Source organism: Cariama cristata, unplaced genomic scaffold, assembly GCF_000690535.1.
Source record: "Cariama cristata isolate BGI_N322 unplaced genomic scaffold, ASM69053v1 scaffold1602, whole genome shotgun sequence".
NCBI lineage: Eukaryota > Metazoa > Chordata > Aves > Cariamiformes > Cariamidae > Cariama > Cariama cristata.
Window position 1 is genome coordinate 21477 of NW_009604207.1, and position 13320 is coordinate 34796.

A 13320-nucleotide genomic window follows, 5' to 3' on the forward strand; every position below is an offset into this window, starting at 1 on the left:
ATCAAACAGTTGCATTTAGTTTTGTTACCATACTGTGAGAAGCTACAAGTACAACCTTGTGAATTTTAAGCCTGCAGTTGATATATGCTATCCACAGTGGATTGTTCTGCAGTTCTGTCAAGCAAGTTTGTTTTGTTTTTTTTTAACTTGGGGACGTACAAAACCAGAAAAGTAGATGTAACATTGGCCAATGCAGCTGTCCTTCGTAAATAAAAATAGTAACAATAGTAATCTCATAACAGCCTTCTCTTAATTTTTAACACTTCCTTATTTTAAAAGCTAATACTATTAATATCATAAAATGTAACACAAACCACATTGCACAGTGAAATAGTACTGCTTTAATTGAGCCACCATAGAACAAGATGCCTTGCTAAGTGCTCAGGAGTTAAAAAACCAATTTCACAGCCTTTCTGTGCTGCAGTTTCCCAGCTAACTTCCTTCACAGCTCAGGGCTTTGTCACAAGATGTCCCAACTGACAGTCAAGTCTCAGTAACTTTTCTTCCTTCTCAACCTACTCTACAGTCTTGCGTTCAGTTGGCCTCTGTGATCCCACACAGCAACTCACTCTGTTCCTGTTCATTACGGTTTTGAATCTGACTTTGAGGTGTTCATAATGGTCATCTGTGATGTCCCAGCCAACTTCTGTTGCTGCTGCCGGTAGAGAGAAGGCAAATATCCCTCATCCACACCCTTCACTGGGAAGCAAAAGTCTCCTTGAAAAGCAAAAATTGCTGGTCAGGTCTGAGCAGACATGTAGTTATCTAGATAAATAAGCTGTTCTTTGGGTGAACATAGAATTTCAGGGCCAGAGGATCAGTGGTAGCAGTGTCCAAATGAGGGTCACCGGAAAGGTACGGCGGGGCTATTTTTAGTAGCCGATAATGTGAAGTGTGCTTTAACTTTTTGTTACAGAAGTACCATGTGAAAGATTAAGTCCCAAGATACAGGTTTTGTTTCTTAAAATATTTTTAGAACATATTGAAAAAAGACCAATAATGGTTCTACAGTCATGCCCAGCTTTTTGGAGCGTTTGTGTGTGTCTGTCCTGCACTACTGTCAGACCTAAGAGAGTGGCTCTTGACAAGCGATGCATTAGTATAAAAGCTTTCCTTCTTTGCAACAAAGAGATGGTCACCACTTAAGCACAATTCAGCTTTAGAATAACTGTTTCATGAGAAAATATTTCACTCCTTTTGGAATCATTTCCCTTTGCTGTTAAAAATATATGCAAAGTACACCATGCGTGTTCATATATTAATAAAAGCACATTTATATGTTCTATGAGAGAGAGAAAGTGTACAGGCTTATTGCTCTTTTCTCTCTGAGTTTCAAAGCGTTTTCACCAAGTTCTGTTTACACAGAAGAAATAACTGTATTTTGAATCGCATTATTTCTTTCTGCTTTTACTAATGAATGCTGTATTCTCAATATCTTACTAAGAAGTTTTGAATTATTTCCTGCAGTTTTCAGCAGTAGCTGTAATGGATATTGTTTATTTTTATAGGACTTTCACCAAGGGAGTATGGACCCAAGCCTGCTCTCCTTACTCAGGCAAAATTGGAATTGAAATTTGATTAATCTGTTTTCATTATGTATTCAACAACAAGCATTCGTTTGGCATATCACTTTATTTTTTGTATTAAGCTACTACTGAATAGGACTGTATGAAATCTGGTGAAATCGTCATTTCTTTCCTATGTTTTTGCTTTATGTCTATCTGCCTTTTGTTAGGGCCTTTTTATTTGTAGTCTCCTGATGACTACACTGCCATAAAAATATGAACTTGTAGTTATACAACTTGATTCTAAAGGTCCCTTCCAGCCCAAATGATTCTGTGATTCTATGATATGTGATTTTTCTCTTGTTTTGAAAGATTTAGTATACTGTCAAACAGTGTTATATGTGTTTTTCACTGTTCCACAATTCTCCTGTAGAACTTTTTATTTCCTGAAGTGGTTAGGTTTTTTTTTTTAAAGTTTTTTCCTGAGTAAGGAGTTCGTGTTTTGCCCATCTTACAGTCCCATAAATATCAAGGCAAGTTAGTTGATCTATAAAATACTTGCTAATACTTATGTCTCCCCATGAATGACTTTATGCACAAAGGTATTTATTCTCTCCCTGTCTTGAGTTCAGGCACCCCTCCAACTTATGGCTGTAATTCTGAATAGATAAATGAAATTTATTTGACAATAACTAGACCAAGATGGGGCATAAACTAAACACTTGGAACTCAATAATGACTCATATTTTCTCTTAATGACAATTTCTGTAGAAAGACCATTGTTAAAAAAGTAACTGTTTCTCATCCTCCTGCTGTAGAGCACTGTGAACTTGGATTTGAAATCAAAGAAAATTATTTTTATTCTTTACAGGAGAATGGTTCCTATCGCAAATACTACTAAATAACATTTAATGTCAAAATAATGTTCCCTGGCATTAACTGACAAGACTGCTTTATATTCTTCAAAGCCAGCTAAATGCTGGTTAAGATAAGGAAATTTGCAGTCTGTAATTAATCAATGCAAATCCTGTTGACATTTCCATAATCTAGACATATCCTAAGTAAGATTCAGTTCAGCTGCAGGCTTAATTCCTGCAATCACCAAGTCAGCTGCCACACCTCTACCAAAGTAAAAATAATTACCAAAAGCTGCTGAGGACATGAAGTTCAGTGAATTTCCCCAGTGGTGCTAACTTCTGAAGGCTTGAATTTAGCAAGGCCCTTGGGACAGACAAAACTTAAATGTTAGCTGCATGCTGAGAAGCTGAATACTTCATCTGAGACTACAGAGTCATTGGGAAGTTTAAATCAGAAGTGTTTCATACAGAGCTCAGTCCGGTCTGCTATTCTAGGACTTCCTCTTTCTTTATGCCTTTTCAGATATGTTACTTAGCATATTGCCATTTTCTAATTGGTTTAGAAAGACTCTTAGAAGAAAAAATACCAAATTTTGACCCGAAAATTGCTAGTTTGTTTCTTTCAATGAAGTTAATTACATTTTTACAATAATCCGTTAACAAAACAATTTTGGACTTTTTTTTCCTTTGTTTTGCACATTATTATTGAGTACTGTGACTAGAAAGTTCAGTAGAAGTTTTCGGTGGGGGGGGGGAATCACAGTCTTTCCAGACAATATATATCTATATACCCAGTTCTGCATGCCGCTTTGGACTGCTCGTGTTAAAATTAGACGTGACCAAAATGTACGTAATATTTTTTCCTAATTATTGTTAAAGAAAAAAATTACGTATTTCAAACTAGTTTTACTGTACTTTAATCTTGCTTCTTAGTGCATGTAAAAAGTGGCTTGGTACATTATTTTTAGTATTTCTGTTCTTTTCATACCACAATATTTATGAAAGCTGAATTTTCAAAAATGGATTTAAAGAATCAGATACCTTCAAACTTATTGCTAAGCAGTTTAATTTGAATTAAAATTTTGTATAAGTAAAAGCCAAAAGTCTTTTAAAGGTGTAGTACTGTGCTAGACTTAAGAATTAAGACGATGACCTACATGTAGAGTTAGCAGATATGTACTGATTTGTGGAGTAAGATTACAGATAGTATAGCGTGAAGCCTTACACTTTCAAGTTAAAGTACCAAAATTGAGAGGCTGATACACATTTACTACGGGATTCTTGAGACTGCAAAAAGTCACAGCTGCCAATTATTTTTGTTTAAAATAACACCAAAAAAGCTAAAGAGGCACCAATGTCTGTCTTTCTAGTATCAGATTCAGATCTGGAATCAGTTTTTTTTTTTCAGATCTGTTCCCAGAAGCCAGTAGACCGAATCTGTAGATTTCTGGAGAGCTATGAATAATCAAGTATTATTTATGGTAGTGATAGCTAATTAGAAATAAGGAACAACCGGGTGCAAATACTTAGTACTGTTGCATGTCAAGAAGTCACAATGGCTATTTAGGACTTTCTTCAAACCCATATTAATTCTTTATTCTTCTTAAATATGATTAGCTGCTACTTAAAGGCTCTGTTCTTTTAAGTGTCACAGCTGAAGTCATCTATACCTTATATAGACCTTTCTATAGGGCATCCGAAAACCTATAGCTAGCATGTTTGGAGGGTTTTCAGCTAGCTAATGGATCTATTGTTAGTGTTCTTTCAAGTTCATAAGTTCATCTTTCTGTGATTCTTTATTTCCATATCTATATCTATATATAGATACCTATATCTGTATATAGATGTTCTATACAGAGAGGTATAGATAACGATGCCTACCGCGAGTTCTAAGGCCTGTCTGTTTCTATTTTCTGCACACCTACAGATAAACAACAAAACGAACGTGGTAACCAGCCCCAAGGAAAATATTCCTACCCCGGCGCTGGTATACCTGGAATCTTCCTTCTCATGCTATCTTGAAGTTTTTGACTGTCTTCTGTTCGTTTTTCCTTCTTTTTTGCTTTTTCATGCATTTACTCTGTTTGCTTTCTAAAAACAGGTTTTGGAAAAACTTTTTGTTTGAATTATGCTTTCTTTTTTCTGTGAGGAAGTCCATTAGAGAGCGTGTTTATTGATAGAAAATGTTACATGCAAGCTGGTTGCAGTGGAGTCATGGCGTTTGTAACTGTAGTTGAATTTTTTGCATGCTGTGCCAGAAAGTGAGTAGAATGCCCTTTATGTTGCTCTTAGCTCTTTGCCTGATGACTGTTTCCATCTTTTTGATGCTAACCTTTCGCACAAAAAAAAAAACCCAACCAAAAAGCTCTTACTATTTTCTCTGTTTTGTCTTGGTATAAGTGTTGATATCAAAGAGAGCTAACAGGATTATTGCTAGGCTACCATCAAATAGACCTTATTCAGATTTTCATTCCATATTTCCTAAAACTCAGCAGGACTTTGCAAGTCTTCACTGGGATCAAGAGGCATCTACTGCTAAACATTTTTACTTGTTTCTCTTAAGTTTAAATCTGCAGGAGACATGACTCATTAATAACCTTTGTTAGGAACATATTACTAATTGGAGTACTGTTCATGAATGTTTCTGTAGCAGTCTTGCTTTTATTAGTAGCTCCTATTTCTTAGGCATACATGTATGACAGAGCTCACAAACATAAATGCCAACGCATAAGTACCTAATTTTGTGAGAAATTGTTTCCTGTATGCCTGCATATATAGTTTTGAAAATGTCGATAATTCACACGCATTGGGAGAGGTTTTTCCTCTTGAATTTTTTTGTGCAACTGGCACTGAAGCAGACATTGCCGAGTAATTTTTGAGGCCCAGTTAACAGGTTTCATGCATGACTATGTGGCGGTCTGTTCCCAGACATAGCTATGCACAGTAGTCCATGCTGAAGGTATGCTGGCTAACTGCCATTTCAAAGATTATTTAATCTTTTTTTAAGGGAAAAGGAATTGGGGAAATTACATTTTAAAATGATGCAGCGATCTCTCTCGCTTATTTTTATGCTGCTCTGCCAAGGCAGCAATTGGTAGTAATCTACATCTTTCAAAACACGGTAGTGTTTAGAAGTAGTTAACTCATCCTTAATCCTTATCGATTCCCCTGTATATTTATTGGATCACTTAATACTAATACAAGCAAACATGCTTAAAGAAAAGAGGTGATTTCTGGCCGCCTTGTCTGGCCTGGCTCGGACAGGAAAACGCGCAAAGCATTTAGTGTGCCCTTGTGCAAAAGAGAGCCTCTGCAGGTCTCCAGAGCTTCAAAGCCCTGTGTACGTTGGTCATGAATAAGGTCTCTGCATGCTGCTGCATTAGGTGAGATGATCTTTTTTGCTGGCTTGCTGTTGGGGAAATCTGTGTTAGAGACATCCAGTTTCACCCTCTGGCAACAGTTAACATCTGTTTTAGCTCTTGTCAGTGTTCAGCGGTTGTGAGCTGGCTCTTCTTGCACTCCCTCACACTAATGAGAATGTGTTTACCAATGGGAACTCTTTTTCTCTTTATTTTGTTCTCGCTCAGGAGCCCCAAACTACAGTAATCCACAACCCTGATGGAAATAAGGTATTCAGAAAGAATCAACTCCATCTTGCTTTTCCACACCACACATTTCATCCACTATTCCGCAGCAAAATAGGGCCATTCCAGGAATTTATCAAGGAAAATCTCATTCCTGCATTTGTTACCCCTGATGTCTCTTGCGCCTGTTTTCATCTGTGTTTGTCTCTACGTGCATCCTGCTGATTGCTGAGCTTCTGAAGCTCTTGGGGGAGTTGGTAGCAGTTGGCAGAGTTCGGTACCCTGTGCAGCCAGGCTTGGGGAGCATCGTGTCTCTCTCATTTCAGCCAAACATGCTGCAGTCTAAGTAAAACCAAAGAACGCTGTTCTCAGAGTGTGGTGAGATTATACTGACAAGTTTTGTGTGCAGTTGTCACTTTAGATAAAGATGTCATTTCATTTTATCCCATCTGCTGTTCCTCAGCATGCTTGTACACCATGTTGTGACGTGTCTTTTGCACAGGACTTTGGTTTTCTTCCATAACATCACTGATCGGTTTCCAAAAAAAATTTTAACATTTCAAGTGACAAAGAGGTCTTTTGATTTTTCTACGTTTTCTTCATGCTTTTTTCTTGTGTATTGTGATGTTTGTGTTTGGCAGCTGATTTCTAAAACATGTTTTGTTTTGTTTTTTTCATGCATGGACTTGAAAAGGGCCAGGAAATATCATCATTTACATATAACACATGTTCCTAGGTTTCCTGGAAAGAATTTACTCTTCAACAAAAATTTCACTGTTTACAGTGTTGACTTAAAGAATTGACATTTCATTTATCTAGTCTTAACTACTTGTGGTTTTTTCACATGAGAAGGATTGAATCTGAGTGAAAAAATAGCGCATGCAGACATTTCTCAAGCATGAAAGTGCCGATGGTGTGTATTGTGCTTGTATATCCCATTCCTTTGTGTACCTTGCATCTGTCGAACATAGAGCTTTTATTGTCATGTTACTACTTTTTCAGCTCCCCAAGTTTAAATTCATAGGCAACAAAGAGCCTGTCTTTGAACACCAGTCTAATCTTTATCGCTGAAGTCCGCTAAAGACCAGAAAACCCAGATAAAATATTGGCGTGACTACATCTACTTGACTTTACTATAGAATCATATCGATTAAGATATTCAATGTCCCAAAAGGTCACAGCAAACAAGCAAGCCACTTAATGCGGAGTGTTACTCCTAAATTTGTCTGAAAGTCTGATCCTTGTAGTATGGCAACTGGAGTGGATGCTTCAGTATTACAGGCTACATCTGCCGTGTGAGCTTGTGCATGGTGTTTACAACTTGTATTTGTGTAGGGTTTTCATTACTTATAAGTACTTTATCTAATATTTTAAGTGAATAGAGCATGGTACATCTGTGTAGAGTGAAACATCTAACACCAGCCAATTCAGGACAAGCATGGTGACTTGTTCAGTTTTGTTTGTTTGTGTGAATTAATTCATGTAGTTTTGTTTATGGATGCACATACATTTTGGTTTTTTAAGGTCTGAGTAATGCATTAGCCGTTTTGAACGTTCCTTCGGCTCAGCCTTGTGAGGACACAGTAAATAAAGGGCACTGTCAAATTTACCTTTTATTACTTAATTGTAAAATCCTTCTAAGAGTTAAATACAATACCAGTCTTATCTTCTGTCTCTCAGATAAAAATGGACCAGTTAATCCTTTTTGCTGTGGAGCTGTAAATAGAAAAAAAAATAATTATATTGTTCTTCTTTTCAAGAAAGTATGCAGATAAATAAAATCAAGTTTCAAAACTTTCCGGCTTTCTAAGACTATACCTACTAGATTTGACAGTGCCCTCTTGAATTTACCCGTAATATTTCATGTTTCTTGTAATTCATGAAAGACTGAGATACAGTATCCTTGCCTTTTTAACAGTGTGGTGGCTTAAGTATAAACTGTCTGATAGATGAGTCATTCCTCTGCATGGCTGGTGGTTTGAAGAATACTGCTACGAAGATACCTTAGTTTGTCAAAGTCATTATCATATATTTATCAATTGTCCATCTCCTTCAAAATTTTTTTTATCACAAAAACAGAATAAAAAATGATAGAATCTAATACAATATCCTTAAAATCAATGGGAGACTTTGTTTTAATATACATTGCATAAGTCATATGAGCAGAAAAACAATTGTAAATTGCAGCATGCAGAAACCTGCGTATTTATAAGTTGGAAGGGAATGACTTATTTTGCACAGTTGGTTTAATCACTAAGCTTAAAATGGCAAGCTCTCCTACTTGGCTGAGGTAATTCATATAACATTTCACATGGACTTTGTACAGTTGAATGTTAAAGGAAAAAAAGCTTCCGTTACATTCCTGTGAAGTAAAAGCATTAGACAGCAGGAAATGTATTTATGTTCCCTACTGTAAAGAATGGCAATGTTTGACATCAGATTCAGGTGGAAATGTCTTAATCAGTGTGTGACCATTTGTTTGTGAATTACATCCCACCCTGCTTCAAGGCTTTGCATGATATCTGTAACTAACTGTAATTTTCAAAGGCGCGCAAATGTGGCTTGGCTTGTTTTGTACATTCTATTCCTATTTACTTCTCAACAGGAATCAACGGAGAGTTCCAATACAACCATTGAAGATGAGGATGTGAAAGGTATGATTTTGCACTTGAAACATTTGGAGGAGCAATAGTGTGAGTTATGTGACTTCATTAGGTCATTAAACACAGCAATTCCTAGTGAATCTTAAGAGAGAAAACTGTTTTTCCTTCTTGAAAAGAAATTACTTTTATGCTCTTCTGTGTTACTTCTGACAGTTTCCGATTTACCTTTGACTTTTCATTTCCCAAAACACCATTTGCCATGATGTTTTGGAATGAAGAATATAAAGTTACTGCTTATTAACTAAGATACTAGTTCCAGTAATAATAGTAGTAGATTAAAAATATGTAAGTCAGTGCTTTGTAACTCTTACTTAGTTTATGTACTTTTAGCATGCATTTGTGTTTTGGATTTGCCTTTTTTTTATGTCACTGTTTTAATTTTCGTTCTGTTCAGATGCCAGTGTTTTTTCATGTTTCTCTTTTGTTCTGTCCGTACCCTTATTTTCATCTTCTTTTATTCTTTAAAAAACTAAATAGTTTTTTTTATAAAATCAGTTCTGTAACTTCATAAATACTGGTTTTGTTTCCATTTTTCCCCTCTAGATATTATACTGTGATGTTATTCATACTTACTTTAATAACATTGTGTTTTAAAACAAAAGGTTTTTAAAAGAAGACTATTAGATTTGTGTATTTCTGTTTCACATAAAAGATTGTTTTTCAGCCTCAAAGAACAATGTTTATATGTACCGGTGAAACACAAGCCAGAGGTGATAGTAAAGATAAAATGTGGAGAATGGGAAAGAGAATTCTTAGCGAACCATTGTAATACGGGGCTTGCTTTATGTTGGAAGTAATATAATGCCTAAGTCACTGTTAAAAGCATCTATTAGCAAAGTTGTGCCCTAAAATACAGACTTGAATCTGCTAAAGAGCTTCATTGGCCTCTGAAGAGCACGTGAGTGTTTTAGAATTTAAAAAGATTCAAACGTTAGGTAGAATTGTGTCAAAAATATTTAGTTCTTGGTTTCTGACTGGCAGAACAGGTGCTATGCACGTTTGATAAAAATATCCGTATTGCCCAGGTAATAGATTGATAGCGTGAGCATGAAAGCACAGTCTGCTGGTAGCAGGAGCACGGTGTTGAAAGTGCAGCTTTTCTGTTACACTGCATGTGAGATTCACGGGGCATTTATGCCATGGCAGCTTAGCTCGGGCTTGCACAGGCTGCAGTCTGCTGCGCTCCAGGAATTTCTCTACTTGTGCATAGTTGGTGTTCCCGCGGTCGAGAGAAGATTTTCTATCCGCTGCTGGTAGCAACACAGCTGTAAATTGTGACTTACAGTACTGTATGAGCTGCAGTTAGCTCTAATTAAGTCACTGATGGCACTTTGTTCTCAGAGTTTCAGAGAATCATTTCACCTCCACTTGAACAAAGTCTTGGGTGTGTTAACAGCCAGCACCCGCTCACTTTAAATAGCAACCTAGTGATAGCAGTTTGAGTTAATGCAGAGTAATGGCTTGGAGAACAATTACTGGTGTCTGCAGCTGACGCAGAGGAAAATACAGTGTAATTTACCTTTATTCATAACACTTTGTATTTCTTCTTTCACACCATTATGTGTAGTTTAGCAACTAACCTCATTAAATGAATTATTTAATTATAGGGCATCTGCGTGATGATATAACATGATGTTATAACACTAGGATTTTTATAAAATTCTGTCTGAGGCTTAGCACACAGAATTATATCTCAGACATACAATTATAAGAAAAACAACAATTAAAATGTTTTGCCTAATTCTTTTATGTGATTCTGTGGTATCACAGTTAAGAGTGGATTGGATGGCCACGATGTACTTTATTCCCAAAACAGAAAAAAGGATCTTGCAGTAATCGCAGGTCTGAGAGACAAGATACTGGTTGTGTCCTTCTCTTTGCTGTAGCTTAGTGACAGATGTAAAATGTTTAGCAGGTGAAGTTTTCTGTTATTTGTAGACCCGCTGCTACATAATAGTGGTACGAAGGGCATCAAGTGGGTAAGCCAGTAAAGGTGCGCTGAGGCTGTGCTCCTGAGAGAATGCTGCATAGTGTATTTTCTGGAGCCAGCGGGAGGAGAAGCTGAAAGATGTTACCTGTGCTTGCAGAAGCAGCAGAGTAGCATCGTATTGCCCTATGGTGGGAAGGTAGGCTGCTTTCTCCCCACTGAGAACGACAGTTTGAACTGCCAACATCTGGGATGATCACGATAACCTCATACACTAATGCAGCTGTTTCAGCGTCAGTTCCATGGCCTAACACACGGCGATACCACTACCCTGTTCAGCAGACACCAGGTGCACGTTTTATTCCAGTGTTATAGGGATTTCATTTTCTCTTTATTTAAAAAACCAAATATAATCTCCCTGTTATTAATTGCTGGCAAGCTTGCTTGTTTTTCACTTTTTAGTATTCCTCTCACACTTCCAGTCTTTCCACCAGAGGCTGCTTTTCAGATTGCTTTATTATAAATTGAAGCTAAGAGTACCCCTAGGGTCTAATTCCTAGAATGATTCAGGGAATAGGCAGTCCTACAACCCTGAGAACTATTAAAAGCTCACGCTTCGTGCTTTAGCAGGGCACTTAGGAAAGATGTTTTCCCCCTACGCCAAAGTTGCCTTCTGGATGTAGATTTTCTAGCACAACAGTGAGAAAGCTGTTCTCTTGTCAGGAACAGCTACTGGCTGCAGCTGGAGATAAAATACTGATAGGGACGACTGGGTTTCAGAGGTAGCAGAGAGAATTCTCTCAAATCGCTGACTGTCTGCGTCCTTATGTGTATGCTCAAGAGGATGCTTGGTCACCAAATTTGAGATCTACAAGAAATGTTTCCCACCTTAGGTGATAAAGGACCTTAAAAATCTTTTTGCTTTTCTTTGCAGCGTGGAGTACAACATGGGAAGAGGCGCTCTCCTTCCTGTGAAGGAGAAGGGAAATGGGGCTGCCCCTGTAACTGAAAGTAGCGTTAGTGTATGTGTTATGGTATTGCAGTATGACCCACACCTCGCAGAGAATGACTCTTCCTTGCAAAGGCGTGCAATCTATGCACTTTATTCCTCCTCCTATTATCCTAGCACCATGCATAGATTGCACAAACAGGTACAAGGTTTCTTCCTTTGTACGTACTACCAACTCACACATACTTAAAACATTCAGCTCTGCATCAAGTGGTTTTCTTAATTTTTATTGATTTGACTCTTTTAAAGTTGTGTGGACCATGTTACGATTCGTTAAGAAAGGTAGCAATTAAAAAAAGAAGTCTTAAATGAACTATCACAAATATGTCTTTAGGAACAGATTCTTACCTCGTATCTCGCAAGGAATGCATACAGTATTCTCCTCTCATGTCAGGATCTCACCCTATTTTCACTTTTGAAAGCAGGTATTTTAACCTCAATACAGTACAATCAAGCTTACTTTTCATTTGTTATTTATTGAAAATCTTAGTGTCTGTAACTGTCTTGCTCATGTATGCATTTACATCTTTTAGGACTGGAACATGTTTCTTTTTAGTATAGAAGCAGTGCTTGACAAACAATAGTAAGCTTTAATAATTCAAGGAATATGCTCATTCTAGAATTTGAGTCTGAAATTACTTGAAGCTGTAGTTCAGATTTTCCTTGCTAACATAAATTTCTGACATTATCCATTGATCATGGGCTTATCTGCATGACAGTGACCCCTCCTAAATGTAAGGACAGGAGTGGACAGAAAGGACATACTGAGAACTGGACTGTAGGCAATGCTGCCTTCTGGGTTTACTTGTGGGATTTCTCCTTCCTGTAGTAATGAGACTGGAACTCTTTGGCAGCATCCCTTTGATACGAGATGGATATCTTTTTTCAGTAATGCTGTAGAATGCCTTTGTTACTTTTGCCAACAATGCACACAGACTTTTATAAAGCTGTTAAATTTATCATGGTCAGGAAATCTAGATTTCTCATGGTATTTTTTTGCCCCTGGAAGTGAATTAATGAAAGCAATAGTAAGAATGATGATTCCCAGTGGGAATACTTGCTGAATTGTAGGGCGTTACAGATTGGGTAAATTCTGGCTAATCTGTGCTAGTTAATATATCTGTAAGGTACATCATTCAAAACATTAACCATTCAGGAGGCATGTATTTTGATATATTTTGCTAATTTATTTCATTTGACACCTGTTAATTTTATTTTATTTAACAGTAGAAAGAAACTAATTTAAACTAATCCGTTTGGAACATACTTTCCTGAAGAAAAACCTTCAAATTTCTAAGAACTTTTTTTGAAAAGCTCTTTCAAAAGGCTGTATATCTCAGTACTGGATAGAGGGATAAATCTGCGCTGGCATCTGAACAGAGTCGTTTATGACTACGACCTTTACCACTGTTCTTTGGCACCCACACTGCCTCCCAAAAGTACATCATTAACATTGTTTGAGTGCTCAAAGATTTTGTAAGTTCTTGTTGCTTGTAATTAAATTACCGTTATTTTTTTTTGGCCTTCTCTTTCTCTTCCTTCACATCTACTTGACCCTCATACAGCTCTCACAAAGGAGGGTGACATGGAGAGGTTATGTTCCACCCACCACTCCTCCTCTTCCATTGCTTCTTCATCTCACTGGTCACCACCCTTGCCGTGCCCCAGCGGCCGCTCCTGCTGCCAGTGCCTGCTGCGGATTCTGATCACGCTCTACCTCTTCATCTTTGTTTGTTCATATGTTGTGTTTCTTTCCATCAATTCAGCGGGCAAGT

General features: G+C 37.3%; 1 protein-coding gene across 1 annotated transcript in view; it reads left to right on the forward strand.

Moving 5' to 3' along the window:
- The window catches only part of CAMK2D (calcium/calmodulin-dependent protein kinase II delta), a 52165-nt gene that overhangs the window by 19678 nt on the left and 19167 nt on the right, over positions 1-13320 (forward strand). The window contains exons 9-11 of the mRNA XM_009695478.1: positions 4290-4349; positions 5950-5991; positions 8552-8600. Of these exons, the coding sequence (XP_009693780.1) occupies positions 4290-4349; positions 5950-5991; positions 8552-8600 (151 nt within the window). The remainder of the gene's footprint in view (positions 1-4289; positions 4350-5949; positions 5992-8551; positions 8601-13320) is intronic.